This window comes from Mustelus asterias, chromosome 29 (assembly GCF_964213995.1).
Source record: "Mustelus asterias chromosome 29, sMusAst1.hap1.1, whole genome shotgun sequence".
NCBI classification, from domain to species: Eukaryota; Metazoa; Chordata; class Chondrichthyes; order Carcharhiniformes; family Triakidae; genus Mustelus; species Mustelus asterias.
This window is the reverse complement of record NC_135829.1, coordinates 3,620,421-3,646,877: the sequence shown is the minus strand read 5'-3', so window position 1 is coordinate 3,646,877 and position 26,457 is coordinate 3,620,421. Positions and strand designations below refer to the sequence as shown.

General features: G+C 46.6%; 1 protein-coding gene across 6 annotated transcripts in view; it reads right to left on the bottom strand.

The window, feature by feature from the left end:
- crtc3 (CREB regulated transcription coactivator 3) overlaps positions 1 to 26,457 on the bottom strand; it is a 97,323-nt gene that overhangs the window by 33,142 nt on the left and 37,724 nt on the right. For all 6 annotated transcript variants that reach the window (XM_078199969.1, XM_078199966.1, XM_078199970.1 and 3 more), the window contains one exon: positions 20,685 to 20,819. In XM_078199969.1, the coding sequence (XP_078056095.1) occupies positions 20,685 to 20,819 (135 nt within the window). The remainder of the gene's footprint in view (positions 1 to 20,684; positions 20,820 to 26,457) is intronic.

The following is a 26,457-nucleotide window of genomic DNA, read 5'->3' as shown; positions in this document are numbered from 1 at the left end:
CTCTGACACAAGTACAGGCCAGGTGCCAGAAGAATTTATATTAATATTGAAGCCGCCCACTTCACATTAATAATCTGGGGGTTGGTTCCGAAAAAGTGTCCATGAGCTATGTGAATAAATCCAGGTCATCATTTAGCTTCAGGTTTGACTTAGGAACACCCAATATAAAAACAGATTTGCTCTCAATTTACCTGCGATATTTGAGCCCAACTTCCCCTCACTTATATTTTCCCCCTTTTGTTTGAAAAGCAAAACTTGGATAACTGATAATGGACGTGCACACACACCTTCACCCTGTGCACACACACAATCAGCCATGTACACCAACTTCCAGCAGGTATCATTACCGTGTGGAAAATCTTCCAGCTTCCCCCACTCCAGACACATCCTGACTTCCCTTCCTTATTCATCCATGGGACGCTGAACGTACTGACAAGGCCAGCATTTGTTGTCCATCCTAGTTTTTTTTTTACAAATATATTTTAGCGGGATGTGGGTGTTGCTGGCTAGGTCACCATTTATGGCCCATCCCCAGTTTTCCTTGAGAAAGAGGTGGTAGCGAGCTGTCTTCTTGAACTGCTGGAGTCCCCGAGGTGCAGGTACACTTCGTGTTGGGGAGGGAATTCCAGGGATTTTAAGTCAGGATGGTGAGCGACCTCTGGGGGGGGGGGACTTGCAGATGGTGGCGTTCCGGGTATCTGCTGCCCTTGTCCTTCCAGATGGCCGTGGCCGTGGGTTTGGAGGGTGTTGAGGAAGGAACCTCTGAGTCCCTGAGGTGTAGGTACACCCACAGGAGGGTGTCTAGGACTTTGATGCAGTAACAGTGAAGGAAGGCAATATATTTCCATGCCAGGATGGTTTCTGACTTAAGAGCGACTATATTTGAGACAACAGCCATGGCCTTCCAGTCTGAGGAGCATTTGACTGCTCCGATATTGTGTGTCGGGTTTGGGGAGGTTCAGCTTTTGTGTAAAAATGTTGGACAAATGTTTTGTTTTGTTCCCTGAATACAAAGCAATGATATGAGTCATGCCCAACTGCGTCACTGGAGTGAATTGAAATTCAGCTCTTGGGAGTATTCTTCCTGCGAAGGTGACAGCCAAGGGATACATGTGACAAAAGACCCATCAGAGATCAGGTTTTTAAAAATACATTCGTTACAATAATTTGCTTTTATTAAGTGAAAATGGAATGTTTAGTTCACCACATTTTGTCGATATATTTGCATTGGCGCTCTGCTCAATTTCATCTCCAGTCCCAGGCAACTGCAACTGGAGATGGAATTTATGAATTAATGTCACAGAAAGCAAGACAGGAAATGTGGATTAATCATTATTTCCCCAAGAGGCTCAGAAAAGGAGGAGGAAAGAGAATCACAGAGCTTCAGAATCTACAAAGCATCGTTCATCTGGGAAATGTCAGAGAGCAAAACACTGCACACAAGGCTTCAACAGCAAGACCGAGAAACCCCAGCTGTTAAAACAATTCAATAGCTACCCAAATGGAAAGCACCTACAGGAACTATCCCCCCCGTGAGAGTCAGCACCTTCAGGAACTGTCCCCCAGTGAGAGTCAGCACCTTCAGGAACTGTATCCCAGTGAGAGTCAGCACCTTCAGGAACTGTCCCCCAGTGAGAGTCAGCACCTTCAGGAACAGTATCCCAGTGAGAGTCAGCACCTTCAGGAACTGTATCCCAGTGTCAGCACCTTCAGGAACTGTATCCCAGTGAGAGTCAGCACCTTCAGGAACTGTCCCCCACTGAGAGTCAGCACCTTCAGGAACAGTATCCCAGTGAGAGTCAGCACCTTCAGGAACTGTATCCCAGTGAGAGTCAGCACCTTCAGGAACTGTATCCCAGTGAGAGTCAGCACCTTCAGGAACAGTATCCCAGTGAGAGTCAGCACCTTCAGGAACTGTATCCCAGTGTCAGCACCTTCAGGAACTGTATCCCAGTGAGAGTCAGCACCTTCAGGAACTGTCCCCCACTGAGAGTCAGCACCTTCAGGAACAGTATCCCAGTGAGAGTCAGCACCTTCAGGAACTGTATCCCAGTGAGAGTCAGCACCTTCAGGAACTGTATCCCAGTGAGAGTCAGCACCTTCAGGAACTGTGTCCCAGTGAGAGTCAGCACCTTCAGGAACTGTATCCCAGTGAGAGTCAGCACCTTCAGGAACTGTATCCCAGTGAGAGTCAGCACCTTCAGGAACTGTATCCCAGTGAGAGTCAGCACCTTCAGGAACAGTATCCCAGTGAGAGTCAGCACCTTCAGGAACTGTATCCCAGTGTCAGCACCTTCAGGAACTGTATCCCAGTGAGAGTCAGCACCTTCAGGAACTGTCCCCCACTGAGAGTCAGCACCTTCAGGAACAGTATCCCAGTGAGAGTCAGCACCTTCAGGAACTGTGTCCCAGTGAGAGTCAGCACCTTCAGGAACTGTATCCCAGTGAGAGTCAGCACCTTCAGGAACTGTATCCCAGTGAGAGTCAGCACCTTCAGGAACTGTGTCCCAGTGAGAATCAGCACCTTCAGGAACTGTATCCCAGAGAGAGTCAGCACCTTCAGGAACTGTATCCCAGTGAGAGTCAGCACCTTCAGGAACTGTATCCCAGTGAGAGTCAGCACCTTCAGGAACTGTATCCCAGTGAGAGTCAGCACCTTCAGGAACTGTATCCCAGTGAGAGTCAGCACCTTCAGGAACTGTATCCCAGTGAGAGTCAGCACCTTCAGGAACTGTATCCCAGTGAGAGTCAGCACCTTCAGGAACTGTATCCCAGTGAGAGTCAGCACCTTCAGGAACTGTATCCCAGTGAGAGTCAGCACCTTCAGGAACTGTCCCCTATCTTGTTTAGGGGGGTTGGGGGGCAGGCAACAAATTAAAATAAAATAAGTGACAGACTTTTCAATTTTACTGCCTTCACAGAAATGTGGTTTGCAAGAAAATAAGTTTTGTGCACGGGTGTGAACAGTGAAATACTGCCTTCCAGGAAATACAGCCTAAAACCCATATCGGGTGGTTTTATTTCTGTTACTGATTGGCTTCAGGCACACACATTAAAGCACCAGTTAGATTCAAGAACCTGACTCAAGTGCTCCGTCTCTCTCTCTCACACACACACACACACACGCAGAAACTTCCTCTTATTGAGGTGGGTCTACTTCAACACAACACGTGAAGAACCACTGTGTCAACTTCCATGTAAGCTGCTTATTTAGCCTTTAACCGCTGCCTCACAATGCAGGTTCAGATTTAAATGTCTCCTTTTCGGCTAAGATTAACTCCTGCGGGATCTTCAGGCGAGACAGGAGTCTCTCCAAGATACCCTCAGTACTGCAGACGGCAAGAATCTGATCCCAGAGTATTAGCTGCCTTCTAAAAGCTTGGATATAAACACTTCTCCCTGGTCCCCATCACCACTCACAGCACAGGCCAAAAGCCCTCAATAACTGCATCGCCAGAGAAAATAAAACAAATTGAAATAATAGTTCACCAGAACACACTGTTCCAAAATCACTTACATCAAAAACTTCACCACTATTTGAAAATTGAACGCTCTCCAGCATGTTGCAATAATAAACACCAGACTCACTCGCTGTCAGCTAAAGTAATCCCCAGTACAGTACTGGAGTAATCCAGGCATGGGAGGATCCCAGGTTGATTTCAATCTGTGCCAATTTAAGTCAGATTTCCCTCAAAGTGCCTGCCTTTATCTCTGAAAGGATTTGATGATTTGAGTTATAAGGAGAGGCTGGATAGACTGGGACTCTTTTCCCCCTGGGACGTAGGAGACTTAGGGGTGATCTTATAGAGGTCTATAAAATAATGAGGGGCACAGGTCAGCTAGATAGTCAACATATTTTCCCAAAGGTAGGGGAGTCTTAAACTAGAAGGTGTAGGTTTAAGGTGAGAGGGGAGAGATACAAAAGGGTCCAGAGGGGCAATTCTTTCACACAGAGGGTGGTGAGTGTCTGGAACAAGCTGCCAGAGGTAGTAGTAGCGTCGGGTACAATTTTGTCTTTTAAAAAGCATTTAGATGGGTATAGAGGGTTATGGGCCAAACGCGGGCAATTGGGACCAGCTTAGTCGTTTAAAAAAGGGGGTGGCATGGACAAGTTGGGCCGAAGGGCCAGTTTTCATGCCGTAAACCTGTATGACTCTATGATTCTCACGTCCAATCTCTCTCGTGTTCCCAGTGACTCCCTTGCAAGAAAACAGGGCTATGGGATCTCGTGCGGAAAAGATCGAGAATGATCACAATATGCTCCTGAGGTTGAACCTCGTGAGGAGGTACGGACTGCCCATCAACTGCACCCAGCATGGCTCACAGGAAGAGCTGGGCAGTGCGAGTAATAAAGGAGAGGAAACCTTGCTTAATCTTTCAATCATACAATATTGTGTGCAGGTTTGTGGGCAGATAGCAACTCAGTGTTCGAAATGCAGGATCAGAATCACGAACTGAGTTCCAGAGGACAGAGTGAGGAAGTGCTGGAAGGAGTACTTCATTTTGATAGCATCTTTCACAACCAAAGGATGTTCTAAGTGCTTTACAACCAATATAGCATTTTTTTTTGGGAGGTAAGTTGCGGTTGTGATGTCAGAGTACAGCAGTCAATTTGTGCACAGCAACCTCCCACAAACAGCAATAAGATATAGAAGCAGAATTAGGCCATTCGGCCCATCGAGCCTGCTCCACCATTCAATCATGGCTGATAAGTTTCTCAACCCCATTCTCCCACCTTCTCCCCGTAATCTTTGATCCCCGTACCAATCAAGAACCAGAGCCTTAGCAGTACATCCATAAGACAGAATCAGAATTAGGCCACTCGGCCCATCGAGTCTGCTCCGCCATTCAATCATGGCTGATTTTTTTCTCATCCCCATTCTCCTGCCTTTTCCCCATAACCCCTGCGATAATGGCCAGATGAGCTGCTTTCTGGCGTTGGCCGAGGGGGCTATAACTTTGGCCGAGGACGCCAGGTTGAACTCCCCTGCTCTTCTCCAAAATAACAGTCATGGGACCCTGGGTGGCCCAGTCAGCTTTCACAGAATCAAAGAATCCCTGCAGTGCAGAAGGAGGCCATTCGACCCTCAGTCTTTATTTTTGTGTATAGTTTTACTTGGGCATAGCAGTGTCATACAAGAGAATGTCTTGCGAGGTCTTTTCAGATGTGAGTCAGCCATGTCGCTGCAGGTCTGGAGTCACAAGTAAAAAGAGAAATGGTTGGCAATAGTCACCATTACTGATGCTAGCTTCTTTAACTGAATTGAAATTCCCCAGGTGTCCTGGTGGGAGTAGAACACGTGTATCCAAGGCATTAACCCAGACCACTAACCCAAATGCAAACCCACTATGACAGTGGCCTCCAAATAGTCAATCGCGATCCAACCGGTCGATCATGGAGTCTTGAAAGGTCCATTATCATTGGCTGCCGAACCACAGCCGAAAATGTACGTGAGTCAGGCTTCTTGGGATAACGAATGAATCAGCTCACTGACTGCCAAATCGCAGATGCCAAATTGTGGACTAAGCTGGGTGAAGTCAAAATGATTAGCGAGGAGCCAGGGACCCCCCCCGCCCCCCCAGAGGGCAAAAACCTACCATTTCCACCCGGAGTGGGAGAGCGAATTCCTTTTTAACGAATGTCAAAAGCAAGACCATGTGTATCTGTTTGGCAACAGAGTGTAGCCTTGAGTAAAAGAGGTAACTTGGGAACAGCATCACAAGGCAACGCATGCAAAATTTCAAGAAAATTTCCCTTTAAATAGCAGCATTCAGACAAAAGAGGTTGGTGAGTTAAAAGGAATGTTGCAAGCTCAACTGTCATTCTTTTCAAAACCTGCAGCTGAAGGCAAGGTGAACAAAGAGGCGTCTTTTTGCATTAGCTGTCTGCTGGCATAACGTAAGGAACTGTTCACCAATGGTCAGGTTATCAAGCAGACTGTGATGGTCACTGCCGGCACCTTGTTCAAAGGCTTTAAACACAAAGATGAAAATATGACAGCCATCGAGAGCATGTCACTAGTGGAATTACTATCCGAGGATGTGTCCCAGCAAATACACCGAGACTCATCAGGCTGTGAGTGCTTCTCACTGCAGTTTGATGAGTCAGTAGACATGACGGATATGGCCCAGCTGCTTGAATCCCACGTTAACGAAAACAACAATGCAACAACTAGAGGAGGACTTCCTCGCATTTGTGCCGCTCAAAGAGAGGACAAGAGGCGAGGATGTCTAAAACCAATTTATAGGTAATGTGAGTGAGAAAAACATTCCAATCAAGGGCAGTTCAGTTGACGTTGTCGACATGGACTTTAGCAAGGCCTTTGACAAGGTACCCCATGATAGGTTGTTGTACAAGATTAAATCTCACGGGATCCTGGGTGAGGTAGCCAATTGGATACAAAATTGGCTTGATGACAGAAGCCAGGGGGTGGTTGTAGAGGGTTGTTTTTCAAACTGGAGGCCTGTGACCAGCGGTGTGCCTCACGGATCAGTGCTGGGTCCACTGTTATTTGTCATTTATATGAATGATTTGGATGAGAATTTAGGAGGCATGGTGAGTAAGTTTGCAGATGACACCACGATTGGTGGCATAGTGGACAGTGAAGAAGGTTATTTAGGATTGCAACGGGATCTTGATCAATTGGGCCAGTGGGCTGACGAATGGCAGATGGGGTTTAATTTAGATAAATGCAAGGTGCTGCATTTTGGTGGATCGAACCAGGGCAGCACTTACTCAGTTAATGGTAGAGCATTTGGGGAGATTAATAGAACAAAGAAATCTAGGGGTACAAGTTCATATTCTCCTTGGAAGTGGAGTCACAGGTGGACAGAGTGGTGAAGAAGGCATTCAACATGCTTGGTTTCATTGGTCAGAACAATGAATACAGGAGTTCGGACATCTTGCTGAAGTCGTACAAGACATTGGTCAGGCCACACTTGGAATACTGTGTACAGTTCTGGTCATCCTATTATAGAAAGGATATTATTAAACTAGAAAGAGTGGAGATAAGATTTTCTAGGATGCTACTGGGACTTGAAGGTTTGAGTTACAAGTAGAGGTTGGATAAACCGGGGCTTTTTTCCTTGGAGCGCAGGAGGCTGAGGGGTGATCTTATAGAGGTCTATAAAATAATGAGGGGCATACATCAGCTAGATAGTCAACATCTTTTCCCAAAGGTAGGGGAATCTAAAACTCGAGGACATAGGTTTAAGGTGAGGGGGAGAGATACAAAAGGGTCTAGAGGGGCAATTTTTTCACTCAGAGGGTGGTGAGTGTCTGGAATGAGCTGCCGGAGGCAGTAGTAATGGCGGGTACAATTTTGTCTTTTAAAAAGCATTTAGACAGTTACATGGGTATAGAGGGATATGGGCCAAACTTGGGCAATTGGAACTAGCTTAATGGTAAAAACTGGGCGGCATGGACAAGTTGGGCCGAAGGGCCTGTTTCCATGTTGTAAACCTCTATGACTCTTGGTGTATCGTCAATGCTGGGTGTCAATGCAGGCTTCGCTACACTCTGCAGAAATGATTCTGAATTCCTCCCCTTTGTCAATTATCACAGTGTTATTCACCAGCAAGCACTAGCGAGCAAGGCTATTGATTTTTCTCATGTAATGACAGTTGTTGTCAAGATCATCAACTCAATTTGTGCCACAGCTCTGAAACATTGCTTGTTCAAATCATTATTCAATGAACCTGATGCCACCTATGGTGAGCTAATCCTTCATGCAGATGTGAAGTGGTAAAGTCGTGGAAAAGTCCTCCAGAGATTTTTAGATCTGATCCCTGAAATTGTCACCTTTCTTAAATCAAGAAGTGAGCTGAACAGCGAGCTCAGATAATGCACAGTTGCGAGTCCTAGTGTTTCTTATGAACATTAAGTACAACATTGAATGAGCTGAACCGTGAACTGTAGGGGAGGGACAAAGATATGGTCAGTGCAGTGAATGTGTTTAAGTAGAAACTGGGCCCCTGGTCCTCCCAGTTAAAGAACAAAATTACTGAGCACTTGCCAAATCTGGAGAAAATCCAACAACAGGTCAAATGGGGAAAGTTTCATCCAAACAAATGCTGTGACCACCTAAACAAATTGGAAAAGGAATTCAACAGACAATTTCAGGAGTTGGACAAGTGGAACCAATCATGTTCGTGTCAGATCCTTTTTCCAAGTTGGAGAACTGACAGCAAAATTTCAGCAGGCATTCAAACAAAGCAGCGGACTTGACATGGAAATAATCACCACGCAAAATGACATGGAGCTGAAAGCTAGGTCAAGGGACAAAGACTTCTGGGGACATGTAAACAGAGAGAAATACACTCTTCAGACACTGTGCGTACTCAAGGCGAGGGCCAACTTTGGTTCCACGTATCTCTGTGGAGTGGCTTTTTGCCAGATGAAAATCATCAAGTTCAAGTATTGCAGTCATCTATCAGATGCCCATCTGATGGACTGTATGAGACTGGCCATCTCAAACTACGACCCAGACTTCACAACACTCACAGATAGTGTGACACCTGTGCTTGCACACTCAGAGTAGGTGAGTTAAACGTAAAATACCGCGGATGCTGGAAGCTCCGACGAAGGGTCATCTGGACTCGAAACGTTGGCTCGACTCTCTCTCCACAGACGCTGTCAGACCTGCTGCGATTTTCCAGCTTTTTTCTGTTCAAAGAATAGATGAGTGTTATGCACAAGTACATTTTAAGGGATTTACGTAAAGTCGAATTTTTAAAGAGTAGATCTCGTGCTGCTAAAAGTGATCTTGTGCTGAAAAGGGTTGGAGACCTCTGCTCAATGATACCTCAGCCATTGTAGAACAGTGTGGAGAAGAAGCTTCATTCTATATCTGACCCGTGCTGCACCTGGCCTGGGAATGCTCAACCCACGAGGAACATCCTCCATTCCTCAAGCACGGATATCCCGCAACCGTATGAGCATGGGCCAAATAGCCTCCTCTTGGGCTGTATATTTCCCATGTAAAACAACATATTTTGAGACAGGGAGTGGAGGCCAAATTGTAAAAATTGCAGGAAGCTTGTATTAAGACATGGTGAGCTTATCAGATGGAACAAAGCGCTATAAGAAAGGAAGGCATGAACAGTGTGTAGTACGTGTGTGGGTCAAAGATCTGACTAAATGATAAATCACACAGATCTGCGAAACCGACGACTCCGCTGAATGAGATATTATCTTGGGTGGTTTTTAGTTTGTGAAACTGCACCGAACGAGAACATCCTGTCATGTTCCTCATTACATTGACAAGAGTCAATACACAGGAACTCCCAATGATGAGGGGCTCTCACTCGTACAGTCAATAAAGTACATAAAGGCCTTTAAGCTCAGCGAAATAGGGGTTCCACAGATGTCAGTAGTACCGGCTCTATCCTCCTTAACATAAAAAGGCAATAGAAGCACTGGGGAAGGTGCAGGAAAGATTTACAAGAGTGATACCAGAACTGAGAGGATGTAACATTGAACAAACTGGGGTTCTTTCTCTTGAAAACAGAAGACCGAGGGTGGCTTGGTAAGGTCTTGAAATAATGAAAGAACAGACATGGAGCAGATGTTTCCACACGGGGAACTTGCTGATTTTCATCTGGCAGAAAGGCACTTCACAGAAGTCCGTCCATCTCACTCGAAACAGCGTTTCCTCCCCGCGAGTTGTGCTCGAGGTGAACTTTCAGGTACACTGCCCTGGATAAATCACTGTGATCTTCATCCCATCAGGACATAGCATTATATAGAATGTACAGCATGGAAATGGGTCATTCAGCCCAAACTAATGCTAGCATATGTACTCTATTCGAGCCTCTTCCCACTCTTTCTCATCTAACTTGATCAGCAAGATTCTCAATTCCCTCTCCCTTATTTGCTTATCTGGATTCCTCTCAAATACATCTATGCTATTTGCTTCAACTGTTCCTTGTGGGCGCAAGTTCCACTTGTTCTGGTCTTCCCCACCTTACCAAGCCACCCTCGGTCTTCCCTTTTCAAGAGAAAGAACCCCAGTTTGTTCAATGTTTCCTGATAGTTTCCTTCAGTTCTGGTACAACTCTTGAAAATCTTTTCTGCACCTTCCTCAGTGCCTCTGTTGCCTTTTCATATGAAAGAAAGAACTCTCGGTGTGGTCTAATCAAGATTTTATAAAAGTTTAGATGTTCTCTACTTTTCATCTCTAACCCATCTCTATCTAGCTGATCTATGAGGGGCATAGATCAGCTAGATAGTCAATATCTTTTCCCACAGGTAGGGGAGTCTAAAACTAGAAGGCATAGGTTTAAGGTGAGAGGGGAGAGATACAAAAGTGTCCAGAGGAGCAGTTTTTTCACACAGAGGGTGGTGAATGTCTGGAACAAGCTGCCAGAGGTAGTAGTACAGGCTGGTACAATTCTGTCTTTTAAAAAGCGTTTAGACAGTTACATGGGTAAGATGGGTATAGAGGGATATGGGACAAACACAGGCAATTGGGATTAGGTTAGGGGTTAAAAAAAAAGGGCGGCATGGACAAGTTGGGCCGAAGAGCCTGATTTCATGCTGTAAACCTCTATGACTATGAACTCTAGAAGTGTGAATTATTTGGGTTTTTTTTAAGTCTTATCAATTAACTTTTATTGATACTTCTAATGATTTGTGTATCTGAACTACCTCGAGACCCAACTACACCTCTACCCCACTTAGATTCTCTATTTTCCAAGAACTTTATCAAAATGAACCACTTATGTTGGCCTATTTTGGGATAAGTTTGCCACAATGGCAACTCCAGTCAGCCGTTGAATTTGGGATCAGAATAGCAGCTTTCCTCCTTTCAAGAATCAGTTTGCAGCCAGCCCATAAATATCAGATTCATTAAGTGCAACTTTCTAACTTGCCACGGTGGGACTCACAGCGCAATCACTCTTTAACTTGTTCATCACCACAAGAAATACTCAGCGAGCGGTGTTTGTTGATTGGGAATGAGGGTGAAGGGCCGATTCTCCAGGGGTGACATTCTCCAGGGGTGACATTCTCCAGGGATGAATGAGCTCGGCCCAGACCAGTGATCAAGCGCACAGCTCTTGCTGCTCAGAATAGGGGAAAAGGAATCTTTGCCTCGATTAGGGCAACCTTGGCAGCAAGTCATTCAACAGAAACTGATGAAAATGTCATCTGTCTTCAGAAACATGGCTACTAATTGAGAAAAATCATGGGGCAATGAACTGAGAGACCAAGTCCACCAGCACAGACTGGCAGAATCATTGTCAGACCCAGGAGCTGATAACATTCTACTTTGGCTGCCCTATCCCAACCCAATGGGAAATGTCACCCTGCATCATTTGCAGCTCATACATAAAAAACACAAATAAACCCAAGTATGTTCCTTTCCTAATCCCAAAAAGAAAAGATGTAGAAAGCTATTTGTCAGTCTCACTCAGGCTTCCATAGAAAACTCAGATCACAACATCCAAGTGCTTTGTCAATGACTGATAGGCGTGGCACAGCCTCTGCGGATAAAAGCAAATGACTGCAGACGTTGGATTCTGAAACCAATAGAGAAGATGCTGGAAAATCTCAGCAGGTCTGGCAGCATCTGTAAGGAGAGAAAAGAGCTGACGTTTCGAGTCCGAGTGACCCTTTGTCAAAGCTGCTTAGATTCCAGCATCCTCAGTAATTTGCTTTTATCGAACCCAGGTCCATGGTGCTGTGAGGCAGCAGTGCTAATACCACATGTGGAGAGGTTGTAAGGCGAGATGGGAGAGAAGGGGTGGCTGCCAGGTGATGAGTGTTGACTTAAATCATTTGATTGCATATTAATTGAACGTTATGCTGAAGTTACATACTGCCCAAATATTTCAGCCCACATCTGTAACGTCTTCCAAGATCTCTGCACTTCCTCTAAACGTAGACTTTTGTCGAACACGGATGTCCTTCTTTTATCGGGAGCTTTGACAAAGGGTGACTTGGACTCAAAACATCAGCTCTTTTCTCACCTTACAGATGCTGCCAGACCCACTGAGATTTTCCAGCACCTTCTCTTTTGGTTACAGCCTCTGTGGATGCTGGTGAGCTCAGGGGAGAGTTGAGCTAGCATTTTTGCTCCTGCAAGGTAAGTGTGTACAAGTGCAGTCACATGAGGACAGGATTGTGTGATCCCCACTGCTCACATGTGCGAGCTTTACAGCAAAGGTTATTGAACACTGATTGGGTGAGAGAGCCACGATTTTCCCTCTTCAGAGGTGCCGAGGCCCACTACTGCCCTGCCAGTGAGAGACCAACTTTACAGCAATCAGAGATTGAACCTGGCACCCTCCCGACATTGGACCATTGACCTACTGCAAATTTGCCTTGGTATGCAGAGGATAAAATGGATGGCAGGGTTTGCTCTTCATATAGTGTATGAGATATTTGTTATAAAGCTGCCTTAGCTCTGTGGGTATTACTCCGCCTTCACCTTGGCCACTTTGTTTTCATTTTATTTAATTTTTTACTGTTCTCTACCTTTTATTTCTTTGTCTTTATTTTTCTTCCTTCCCAACTCTTCCCTCTATTTTACCCCCCTTTTCCTTTTCTTCCCCCTTTGCTTCCCCTTTTTCCAAATTTTACCTCTCTCCCACTCATTCCTCCCTCCCCCTCACGTATTCATCTGTCACAGTTGACCCTCTGATTTCAGCTTCTCTGCCGTTTGGCCATTCACACCCTTTATTCTCTCTATGGGCTGCCATTAGCAGCCTTTCCCCTTGCTTCTGTGGCTATGACTCATCTTTCGTACCCTCCCCCTGCAGTACAAATATCTCCCACTTTCTACGCTTTTAGCTTTGACGAAGGGTCATCTGGATTCGAAACATCAGCTCTTTTCTCTTCTTACAGATGCTGACAAAGAACAAAGAAAATTACAGCACAGGAACTGGCCCTTCGGCCCTCCAAGCCTGCACCGACCATGCTGCCCGACTGAACTAAAACTCCCTACCCTTCCGGGGACCATATCCCTCTATTCCCATCCTATTCATGTATTTGTCTCACTATTGTATCTGCTTCCACTACCTCCCCCGGCAGCGAGTTCCAGGCACCCACCATCCTCTGTGTAAAAAACTTGTCTTGTACATCTCCTCTAAACCTTGCCCCTCGCACCTTAAACCTGTGCCCCCTAGTAATTGACTCTTCCATCCTGGGAAAAAGCTTCTGACTATCCACTCTGTCCATGCCCCTCAATCTTGTAGACTTCTATCAGGTCGCCCCCTCAACCTCCGTCGTTCCAGTGAGAGCAAACCAAGTTTCTCCAACCTCTCCTCATAGCTAATGCCCTCCATACCAGGCAACATCCTGGTAAATCTTTTCTGTACCCTCTCCAAAGCCTCCACATCCTTCTGGTAATGTGACGACCAGAATTGAACACTATATTCCAAGTGCGGCCTAACTAAGGTTCTTATAAAGCTTTGACAAAGGGTCATCTGGACTTGAAACGTCAGCTCTTTTCTCTCCTTACAGGTGCTGCCAGACCTGCTGAGATTTTCCAGCATTTGCTCTTTTGGTTTCAGATTCCAGCATCCGCAGTAACTTGCTTTTACTCTTGCCTTTGTGTTAGAAAGTTGTGGGTTTAAGTCTCAATTCAGACACGTTGACCACACAATTAAGGCTAACGTGCCAACGATGTCCTGAGGGAGTGCTGCACTGTCAGGGATGCCAGCCTTTGGATAAAAGATTAAGCAGAAGATCCAGCTGCTCTATGAGGATGTAAAAGATCCCATAGCACTATTCCGCAGAAGAGCACGGGAGTTCTCCCTGCACAAGTTTCCTACATTACAATTACACTTCAATAGCATTTAGCTGACTGCAAAACATTTTTGGACGAATTTTTCCCAAAGATATGAAAGGCCCCCATAGAAATGCAAGATTTTAAAAATAACTTTGCTGTGTGACCAGGGAACGTGACAGCGTGATGCAGTGTGTTTGCTCCAGAATGCTTGTTAAAATGTTCTTAGCTTCTGACTGAATCTGTTAAATCGTAGATCTCTGTTAAACATGCAGCGTAAGAAATCTCACCCACTCAGGCAGTTGGAGGCAGATGCACTTTAACATTGGAAAAACAGTACAATAGAATTCCCCACGAAGGATTATGTTCTGGGTCAGGTCAGTTTGCACTCTCGTGACTTGTGTATCACGGTTTTCAGAGGCGAAAGGTTATTGAATTGTAAAGGTTCACCAAATCGCTGCTGCAGTTGAAGTGATCAAAGCCGCAAATAGTCAAACCCACAACTCCCAATTTCATGCTAATTTCTTCCGTGCTCTGGGTTACAACGAAGTAACAATGCAGTGATTCAGGTTCGACTGATTTAGATTTCATTACACACCAGTACAGGACTCAGGCACGCAGATCAGGAAGCCCCAGGTTCTGTCTGATGTTAACTGTCTTGGCGTCGACGGGGAGTAAAGGGTGTGAGAAATTAGAATTCCAACCCCAGATAAGTCGTGAACTAGTACCATGTGCGGGTTTCAGATGCGAGCTGGACTTAGCTCCGATGCTTCCCTCCATGCTGAACAACATTTTCAGGCCAGGAAAATCCCCTGCATTTTTATGAATAGTGCTATGGGATTTTTAATCTCTACTCCACAGCTGGAAAAGGCAGCCTCTGTTTCAACCCTCATAGAATCCCAACAGGGTCATTCGGCCCATCGAGTCTGCACCGACCACCATCCCACCCAAGCCCTAGTCCCATAACCCCTCATATTTACCCTGTTAGTTCCCTCTGACACTAGGGTTAATTTAGCATGGTCAATCAACCTGACCCGCACATCTTTGGAGTGCGGGAGGAAACCGGAGCACCAGGAGGAAACCCACGCAGACACGGGGAGAATGTGCAAATTCCACACTGACAGTGACCCGAGCCGGGAATCGAACCCGGGTCCCTGCGCTGTGAGGCAGCAGTGCTAACCACTGCGCCACCGTGCCGCCCTATCCTGAACGACAACGCCAGACTCCCTCTGTAAAAGCACTGCCTAAGTAACAAGATAAGGTCAGGGAGTGGGACTTGAACCCATGACCCGCGCTGACTCAATAGTGAGAGGGTTTACCCCAGTGAGGGAGGCCTCTATAGCATTTGGATCAGGTTTCTGTTGTAAATAATTATCTAGCCTTTCAAATTTTGTAAACAATGCACTGCTTAATCACACATTTACTGTTCTTTCCAAAATGGTTTTAGCTCACGTATTCCACATTGTCCTCTGGATTAGTCTCTCCTGCGAATTACCGGAAAAACTTTTTTTGAAGGCTCAGTTACGAGTGAAGTACTGCACAAAGACTGGAGAGTAGGCAAGGACAGGAGGCAATTCAAGGAGTAGGACTGAGGTGACAACAAAATGAAAGGCATGCTGGCACAGCGGTTAGCACTGCTGCCTCACAGCACCAGTGCGTGTGCTTCCCTTTTCACCAACATCTTTGTGGAACTGTGACTGATGAATTACCTTTCAACCTGACATAAACGCTGGCGAGTGAACTGGATAATATCCTTGACTCTTCAAGTAAAGTTCTGCTGTTGCTGAGTACATTTACTGTGTTAGTACAAATATACCACAGAAAAGACTAGGCTTCAACTTACAGATAAAAGCACAATACTGCAGATACTGGAAAGTGAGACAAAAACAGAAAGTGCTGGAAAATCTCAGCCTCTGTGGAGCGAGAATAGAGCCAACATTGAGTGAGGATGTGTTTGCTCTCTTCTCTATCCACACAGGCTAAGATTTTCCAGCATTTTCTGATTTTGTTGTAAGCTTCAACTTGTACTGTGCAGTGCCTTAGAATCACAGAATCTCTCTCCTGCAGAAGGAGGCCATTCGGCCCACTGAATCTGCACCGACCGCAATCCCACCCAGGCCCTATCCCCATAACTCCATGGCATTTATCCTAGCTAATCCCCTGACACTAAGGGGCAATTTAGCATGGCCAATCCACCTAACCCGCATGTCTTTCAGAATGTGGGAGGAAATCGGATCACCCGGAGGAAGCCCACACAGACATAGAACATAGAACAGTACAGCACAGAACAGGCCCTTCGGCCCACGATGTTGTGCCGAGCTTTATCTGAAACCAAGATCAAGCTATCCCACTCCCTATCATCCTGGTGTACTCCATGTGCCTATCCAATAACCGCTTAAATGTTCCTAAAGTGTCTGACTCCACTATCACTGCAGGCAGTCCATTCCACACCCCAACCACTCTCTGCGTAAAGAACCTACCTCTCATATCCTTCCTGTATCTCCCACCACGAACCCTATAGTTATGCCCCCTTGTAATAGCTCCATCCACCCGAGGAAATAGTCTTTGAACTTTCACTCTATCTATCCCCTTCATCATTTTATAAACCTCTATTAAGTCTCCCCTCAGCCTCCTCCGCTCCAGAGAGAACAGCCCTAGCTCCCTCAACCTTTCCTCATAAGACCTACCCTCCAAACCAGGCAGCATCCTGGTAAATCTCCTCTGCACTCTTTCCAGCGCTTCCACATCCTTCTTATCGTGAGGTGACCAGAACTGCACACAATATTCCAAATGTGGTCTCACCAAGGTCCTGTACAGTTGCAGCATAACCCCACAGCTCTTAAACTCCAACCCCCTGTTAATAAAAGCTAACACACTATAGGCCTTCTTCACAGCTCTATCCACTTGAGTAGCAACCTTTAGAGATCTGTGGATATGGACCCCAAGATCTCTCTGTTCCTCCACAGTCTTCAGAACCCTACCTTTGACCCTGTAATCCACATTTAAATTAGTCCTACCAAAATGAATCACCTCACATTTATCAGGGTTAAACTCCATTTGCCATTTTTCAGCCCAGCTTTGCATCCTATCTATGTCTCTTTGCAGCCTGCAACAGCCCTCCACCTCATCCACTACTCCACCAATCTTGGTGTCATCAGCAAATTTACTGATCCACCCTTCAGACCCCTCCTCTAAGTCATTAATAAAAATCATAAAGAGCAGAGGACCAAGCACTGATCCCTGTGGCACTCTGCTAGCAACCTGCCTCCAATCCGAAAATTTTCCATCGACCACCACCCTCTGTCTTCGATCAGACATGATGTGGAGATGCCGGCGTTGGACTGGGGTAAACACAGTAAGAAGTTTAACAACACCAGGTTAAAGTCCAACAGGTTTATTTGGTAGCAAAAGCCACACAAGCTTTCGGAGCTGCAAGCCCCTTCTTCAGGTGAGTGGGAATTCTGTTCACAAACAGAGCATATAAAGACACAGACTCAATTTACATGAATAATGGTTGGAATGCAAATACTTACAACTAATCAAGTCTTTAAGAAACAAAACAGCATGAGTGGAGAGAGCATCAAGACAGGCTAAAAAGATGTGTATTGTCTCCAGACAAGACAGCCAGTGAAACTCTGTGGGGGTTACAAATAGTGGGACATGAACCCAATATCCCGGTTGAGGCCGTCCTCGTGTGTGCGGAACTTGGCTATCAGTTTCTGCTCAGCGACTCTGCGCCGTCGTGTGTCGCGAAGGCCGCCTTGGAGAACGCTTACCCGAATATCAGAGGCCGAATGCCCGTGACCGCTGAAGTGCTCCCCAACAGGAAGAGAACAGTCCTGTCTGGTGATTGTCGAGCGGTGTTCATTCATCCGTTGTCGCAGCGTCTGCATAGTTTCCCCAATGTACCATGCCTCGGGACATCCTTTCTTGCAGCGTATCAGGTAGACAACGTTGGCCGAGTTGCAAGAGTATGTACCGTGTACCTGGTGGATGGTGTTCTCACGTGAGATGATGGCATCTGTGTCGATGATCCGGCACGTCTTGCAGAGGTTGCTGTGGCAGGGTTGTGTGGTGTCATGATCACTGTTCTCCTGAAGGCCTCAACCGGGATATTGGGTTCATGTCCCACTATTTGTAACCCCCACAGAGTTTCACTGGCTGTCTTGTCTGGAGACAATACACATCTTTTTAGCCTGTCTTGATGCTCTCTCCACTCATGCTGTTTTGTTTCTTAAAGACTTGATTAGTTGTAAGTATTCGCATTCCAACCATTATTCATGTAAATTGAGTCTGTGTCTTTATATGCTCTGTTTGTGAACAGAATTCCCACTCACCTGAAGAAGGGGCTTGCAGCTCCGAAAGCTTGTGTGGCTTTTGCTACCAAATAAACCTGTTGGACTTTAACCTGGTGTTGTTAAACTTCTTACTTCGATCAGACAGCCAGTTACCTATCCAGTCGGCCATCTTTCCCTCTATCCCACACCTCCTCACTTTCATCATAAGCCGACCATGAGGGACCTTATCAAACGCCTTACTAAAATCCATGTATATGACATCAGCTGCTCTACCTTCATCAACACACTTAGTTACCTCCTCAAAAAATTCAATCAAATTTGTGAGGCACGACTTGCCCTTCACGAATCCGTGCTGACTATCCCGGATTAATCCGCATCTTTCTAAATGGTCGTAAATCCCATCCCTAAGGACCTTTTCCATCAATTTACCAACCACCGAAGTAAGACTAACCGGTCTATAATTACCAGGGTCATTTCTATTCCCTTTCTTAAACAGAGGAACAACATTCGCCACTCTCCAGTCCTCTGGCACCATCCCCGTGGACAGTGAGGACCCAAAGATCAAAGCCAAAGGCTCTGCAATCTCATCCCTTGCCTCCCAAAGAATCCTCGGATATATTTCATCAGGCCCAGGGGACTTATCGACCTTCAGTTTATTCAAAACTGCCAGGACATCCTCCCTCCCAACATCTATTTCCTCCAGCCGATCAGCCTGTAACACCCTCTCTTCCTCAAAAACATGGCCCCTCTCCTTGGTGAACACTGAAGAAAAGTATTCATTCATCACCTCGCCTATCTCTACTGACTCCATACACAAGTTCCCACTACTGTCCTTGACCGGCCCTAACCTCACCCTGGTCATTCTTTTATTCCTCACATAAGAGTAAAAAGCCTTGGGGTTTTCCTTGATCCGACCCGCCAAGGACTTCTCATGTCCCCTCCGAGCTCTCCTAAGCCCCTTTTTCAGCTCATTCCTTGCTAACTTGTAACCCTCAATCGAGCCATCTGAACCTTGTTTCCTCATCCCTACATAAGCTTCCCTCTTCCTTTTCACAAGACATTCCACCTCTTTCGTGAACCATGGTTCCCTCACTCGGCCATTTCCTCCCTGCCTAACAGGGACATACCTATCAAGGACACCCAGTATTTGTTCCTTGAAAAAGTTCCACTTTTCATTAGTGCCTTTCCCTGACAGTTTCTGTTCCCAACTTATGCCCCCTAATTCTTGCCTAATCGCATCATAATTACGTCTTCCCCAATTGTAAACCTTGCCCTGCCGTACGGCCCTATCCCTCTCCATTGCAATAACAAAAGACACCGAATTGTGGTCACTATCTCCAAAGTGCTCTCCCACAACCAAATCTAACACTTGGCCCGGTTCATTTCCCAGTACCAAATCCAATGTGGCCTCACCTCTTGTCGGCCTATCCACATATTGTGTCAGGAAACCCTCCTGCACACACTGCACAAAAACTGCCCCATCCGAACTATTTGACCTACAAAGGTTCCAATCAATATTTGGAAAGTTAAAGTCCCCCATGACAACTACCCTGTGACCCCCACACGTATCCATAATCTGCTTAGCAATTTCTTCCTCCACATCTCTATTACTATTTGGGGGCCTATAGTAAACTCCTAACAACGTGACCGCTCCTTTCCTATTTCTAACCTCAGCCCATATTACCTCAGTGTGCAGATCCCCCTCGAAGTGCCTTTCCGCAGCCGTTAAGCTATCCTTGATTAACAATGCTACTCCTCCACCTCTTTTACCAGCTTCCCTACACTTAGTGAAACATCTATACCCCGGAACATCCAACAACCATTCCTGTCCTTGTTCTACCCACGTCTCCGTAATGGCCACAACATCGTAGCCCCAAGTACCAATCCACGCCCCAAGTTCATCTACCTTGTTCCGGATGCTCCTTGCATTGAAGTAGACACACTTCAACCCACCTTCCTGTCTACCGGTACCCACCCTTGACCCTGATACCTCACCACCCTCAACACTGACTTCTGGACTACAACTCCTTTTCCCACTCCCCTGACAAATTAGTTTAAACCCCCCTGAAGAGCCGTATCAAATTTCCCTCCCAGGATATTGGTGCCCCTCTGGTTCAGGTGCACCCCGTCCTGTTTGTACAGGTCCCACGTTCCCCAGAATGTGTTCCAATTATCCACGTATCTGAAACCCTCCCTCCTACACCATCCCTGCAACCACATGTTTAACTGCACTCTCTCCCTGTTCCTCAACTCGCTATCACGTGGCACCGGCAACGTACCAGACACGGGGAGAACGTGCAAACTCCGCACAGACAGTGACCCAAGCCGGGAACTGAACCCGGGTCCCTGGCGCTGTGAGGCAGCAGTGCTAACCACTGTGCCACCGTGCCGCCCCAAATTCATCTCCTCAAACTGTTTGCACCATGATCACGGCAGGAACAGCACTGTAACGCCGGGCACCACATCTCAGCACTGTACAGCTGAAAGTGCTCTCTCCAATCACCTCCATAATCAGTCATTGGAAAGACAGGGGGTTTCATACAGTTTAAAACAACAGCTTCACAGACCTAACATTATTCTTCCCTGAAATACTTCATATCATGCTCTTCAGATGTAATGCAAGTCTGGGAATTGAGAGGATTACAGGCAAGGATATTGGTCGGCCATGTTTATCCACGTTAGGCTGGTGTCGGCGAGGCGCTATCACGTGACTTCGGTCTCGGTGAACCCGTTCCACCAAACCATGATGCCGGGTTCCTCGTGCAGAGTCCAAAGTGGGATGAAATGACATCTGCGGCGGCGAGAGAGAAAAAAAATGTTGTAAAATCCTGCCCACCATCATTCTACAGGGTCTGACCAATGGGTCAGTCACCTCCACGCCACACTTCCAAGAGTGAGAAGTCTCACAACATCAGGTTAAAGTCCAACAGGTGTATTTGGTAGCACTAGCTTTTGGAGCTCCTGGTGTTGTGAGACTTCTTATTATGCCCACCCCAGTCCAACACCGACATCTGCACATCACACTTTGAAGAGCCAGGTTTCTGTGTGTCCCACGCAGGGAGCATAATGTGGGGAGCAACATACCGACAGCATGGTGATAACAGGTTGCTCTACATCTGGATGTGACAGACACCATGTTGTCTCATTCTTAGACAGGTGAAATGACTCAAGCACTAGAGCAACTCAGCCATGCACAGAATCAACAACTTGTATTTATACATTTCCCTGAACGCAGTGAAGGATTTTTTCTTAAATTCAATCATGGGACATGGGCATCACTGGCTGGCCGCACCTAGTTGCCCTTGTTCAGAGGGCAGTTGAGATTCAACCACATTGCTGTGGCTCTGGAGTCCCGTTTAATGTTTATTATTTATTAATCACAAGGAGGTTTACATTCACATTGCAATGAAGTTACAGTGAAAATCCCCTAGTGGCCACACTCCGGCGCCTGTTCGGGTTCACTGAGGGAGAATCTAGCGTGACCAATGCACCTAACCAGCACGTCTTTCAGACTGTGGGAGGAAACCAGAGCACCCAGAGGAAACCCACGCAGACATGGGGAGAACGTGCAGACTCCGCACCCAAGCCAGGAATCAAACCCGAGTGCCTGGCGCGGTGAGGCAGCAGGACTAACCACTGTGCCACCGTGCCGCATGTAGGCCAGGCCAAGGAAGGACATTAGTGACCCAGATGGGTTTTTCCGACAATTGACAACGGTTTCATGGTCATCAGTAAATTCTTAATTCCAGATATTTTTTATTGAATTCAAATTCCACCATTTGCCATGGCGGGATTCGAACCCGGGGTCCCCAGAACATTAGCTGAGTTTCTGGATTCGATGATCTAGCAATAATACCACTAGGCCATCGCTTCCTCAAGGTGCTTCACAAGAACATAATCAGACATGTATGACATTGAACCACAGATGGGGATATCAGGACATGGGCGCAAAAGCTTTGTCAAAGAGGTAGCTGTTAAAGAGAATCTTAAAGGAAGAGAGAGAGATTTGGGGAGGGAATTCCTGAGCTTAGAGCCCAAGCTGCTGAAGGCCTGGCCATCAATAGCAGAGGAATTAAAATCGAAGAGGCCAGAATCAGGAAGAGAGATCTTGCGAGGTTCTCGGGCTGAAGAAGGTACAGAGGTAGGGTGGGGAAAAGACATAGAACGTGAACACAGTGAAGACTGGGTTTGTGTTACATGGCAGTCTACAGAGGCACCAATCTCTGCGCAAAGCAGTCATAGAATCATACAGTGCAGAAGGAGGCCATCCGGCCCATCGAGTCGGCACAATCCCACCCCTGGGTGGGCCCCCCATCCCCACAAACCCATGCATTTACCCTAGCTAGCCCCCCTGACACTAAGGGGCAATTTAGCATGGCCAATCCACCTACCCTGCACATCTTTGGAGTGTGGGAGGAAACCAGAGCACCCGGAGGAAACCCACGCAGACATGGGGAGAACGTGCAGACTCCGCGCAGACAGTGACCCAAGCCGGGAATCAAACCCAGGTCCCTGGTGCTGTGAGACAGCAGTGCTAACCACTGTGCTACCATGCGTGACACATGGGCTCCCGTTGCAATGTAAGAGGATAATGTTCAATCAGAGAGTGATAATCAATTACTTTCATCCATACTAGTGTAGGTGGCCGATTCTGCAATGCCTCACTCATTCTGAGTGGTTTAAACACCTAGTTGGTGGGTGTTCAGATCAGAGAAACTGCATTAAGACCAGCAGCAGTTAGCCTGGAAAAGCTTCACACCAGCACCAATCAATCCCAGCCAATTCTGGCACAGGAACTGAAAATTGCCACATCAAAGGAATCTTCTGCTGTTTCATCCAGGGTACTGAATTAATTCTCACCTGGATTACACACTGGCACCAACTTATTATAGAACATAGAACATTACAGCGCAGTACAGGCCCTTCAGTCCTCGATGCTGCGCCGACCTGTGAAACCAATCTAAAGCCCATCTAACCTACACTATTCCAATGTCATCCATATGTTTATCCAATGACCATTTAAATGCCCTTAATGTTGTCGAGTCCACTACTGCTGCAGGCAGGGCATTCCATGCCCTTACTACTCTCTGAGTGAAGAACCTACCTCTGACATCTGTCCTGTATCTATCACCCCTCAATTTAAAGCTGTGTCCCCTTGTGCTAGCCATCACCATCCGAGGAAAAAGGCTCTCACTATCCACCCTATCCAATCCTCTGATCATCTTGTATACCTCTATTAAGTCACCTCTTAACCTTCTTCTCTCTAATGAAAACAGCCTCAAGTCCCTCAGCCTTTCCTCATAAGACCTTCCCACCATACCAGGTAACATCCTAGTAAATCTCCTCTGCACCCTTTCCAATGCTCCCACATCCTTCCTATAATGTGGCGACCAGAACTGTACGCAATACTCGAAGTGCGGCCGCACCAGAGTTTTGTACAGCTGCAACATGACCTCATGGCTCCGAAACTCAATCCCTCTACCAATAAAAGCTAACACACTGTACGCCTTCTTAACAACCCTATCAACCTGGGTGCAAACTTTCAGGGATCTGTGCACATGGACACAGAGATCTCTCTGCTCATCCACAGTACCAACTATCTTACCATTAGCCCAGTACTCTGTATTCCTATTACTCCTTCCAAAGTGAATCACCTCACACTTTTCTGCATTGAACTCCATTTGCCACCTCTCAGCCCAGCTCTGCAGCTTATCTATGTCCCTCTGTAACCTGCAACATCCTTCCGCACTGTCCACAACTCCACCTACTTTAGTGTCATCTGCAAATTTACTAACCCATCCTTCTACGCCCTCATCCAGGTCATTTATAAAAATGACAAACAGCAGTGGCCCCAAAACAGATCCTTGCGGTACACCACTAGTAACTGAACTCCAGGATGAACATTTCCCGTCAACCACCACCCTCTGTCTTCTTACAGCTAGCCAATTTCTGATCCAAACCGCTAAATCACCCTCAATCCCATGCGTCCGTATTTTCTGCAATAGCTTACCGTGGGGAACCTTATCAAACGCTTTACTGAAATCCATATACACCACATCCACCTCTTTGGTCACCTTCTCAAAGAACTCAATAAGGTTTGTGAGGCACGACCTACCCTTCACAAAACCGCATTGACTATCCCTAATCAAATTATTCCTTTCCATATGATTATAAATCCTATCTCTTATAATCCTTTCCAAAACTTTGCCCAGGACAGAAGTAAGGCTCACTGGTCTATAATTACCAGGGTTGTCTCTACTCCCCTTCTTGAACAAGGGAACAACTTGTCTTGAACAACTTCTCATGCACTGAACAAAATACACTCAGCAATCAATACAATTTATTATTAAATTAGTTTTGAATGCTGTACTACTGATGTTAAAGAGAGTTCTCCAAAGCTAGACTCAATTATGGAAAGGTACCCATGTTGGTTTAGTGAGCTGGGCTTCCTATGCCGTAAGCTGCTTCATATTGGAATATATGAAGCCCACCAGCTTCTGACAAGTCAATAAGCTGACATTGCTGTTGTAGCCGGTGCTGTGGTAAGTACACAGCAACAAATCAGAGCATAAATTCATCACCTCAATCCCCTCACAGCCGACCGACAAACTGTAAATATCGCACTCTCAGTTAACTCTCACTCTTGGGTAACAATGCTTTCTCTGGCTCAAACCCCAAGTTTGGAAAGACGTGCCAATGAGTGTAGGGGGCTGAGTGTTTTTGCCTTTTGAGTGAAGGCAGTGTGAAAATGTCACACAAACAAGGTTACACTCGACAGGAACGGTGAGGCACTTTTTCATCCTGTTGATATCCAGAATACCAAATCGAGGGACTCCATCAACTGATGACTCCATATCTTCCAAGCCCAGTTGCAGTGCAGATCAAGTTAGGCCCCACAACTGCTGTCAACTCCCTGAATCCAAGGAACGCCAAGTGGAGTCAGCATAAAGCTTCTTCACGGCATGGTGGCACAGTGGTTAGCACTGCTGCTTCACAGCGCCAGGGACCTGGGTTCAGTTCCAGCTTCGGGTGACTGTCTGTGTGGAGTCTGCACGTTCTCCCCGTGTCTGCGTGGGTTTCCCCCGGGTGCTCCGGTTCCCTCCCACAGTCCAAAGATGTGCAGGTTAGATGGATTGGCCAGGCTAAATTGCCCCTTAGTGTCAGGGGGATTAGCAGGGTAAATACATGGGATTATGGGGATACGGCCTGGGTGGAGTTGTTGTCGGTACAGGCTCGATGGGCCGAATGGCTGTATTGTAGGGATTCTATGATGTGCTAAGCTGACACAGTGTGTGTGTGGTGCTTTTGTGACGTTCAGGTTTCTCTCTCGCCACCTCCCATCCAAGACTCACAGGAGAATGACACAAACACAATTACTTTGCGTTTATCCATACCCAGTCTCCGTGGGAACCAGCTCCCACACTAAAACCAGAAGAGCATACATAATACATCAGTGCCTGTGACATTTTGGCTCCTCTCCCATCACCCAGGCTAGACAAGCAGCAAATATAAAGTTGCCTCCAGTGACAACAGTGTGTACACCAAACAGCAGCAGCAACTTTACACAGAGCCTGAAGCAATCAAACCTGCCACTGGCAGCTCCTCTGTGGTTGTATCTGTGAACAGATATCCTGTGAAGCTCAATGGGCTCTAGAAGTACAAAGATGCTTGGAGCAAATACCTCAAACTTCAGCTGCCATATCGCACAGCGTTTTAGTCTGATGTTACAGGAGACACCCTAAAGAAATGATGCTTTTAACATCTTCCAAATTCATGGGAAAAGAGATCCGATAATCACAGTCCTACCTCAGCCACTCTGAACTGGGCTAGAATCGTTTAGGGTTTGTTCGTGGCCACTGTAAGACACTCAGCACAACTCTAAGATTGTACCCCATCCCCCGGCACCATCAGGCTGGCAATCCCAGCGTTCCCGTGCTGGCTGCAACCCCAACATCAGTCCATCAAATCCTGGTCAGACCAGCTTGAGTCAGAAGGCAGCAACATGTTTTTAGCAGGGTTTCTGAATTGTTAGCGAGTGCCGACATCTCCAGCTCCAAACTTGAGGGAGTCAGTGGCACAAGCGTAATGGAACGCCACGTTCTTGTCTGGATTATAAACGCCATCACTGGCTATTTGGGTCAGAATGATCTTTTTCCTGCAGTGAAATATAAAAGCACCGGTGGACAACACGCAACTCAGAGCAGCAGCCTCGCGATGCCCACAGTAGATGAGGGCAATCGCCAAATGAGTTCCCCACTGGCCCGACGTACTGCAGTGTGGAACTGAACCGCAGAGTAGGGAAGCTCCAGTGCTCCATTCCTAGTCTGTGCTGAGTTGGCTGGACTCAATCAGAGCGACATTAAAGGAGCTACGGCTAACCAGCCTGCTCCTACGACTGGGAGCAGCTCTTGACCACGCTGTCAAACAAT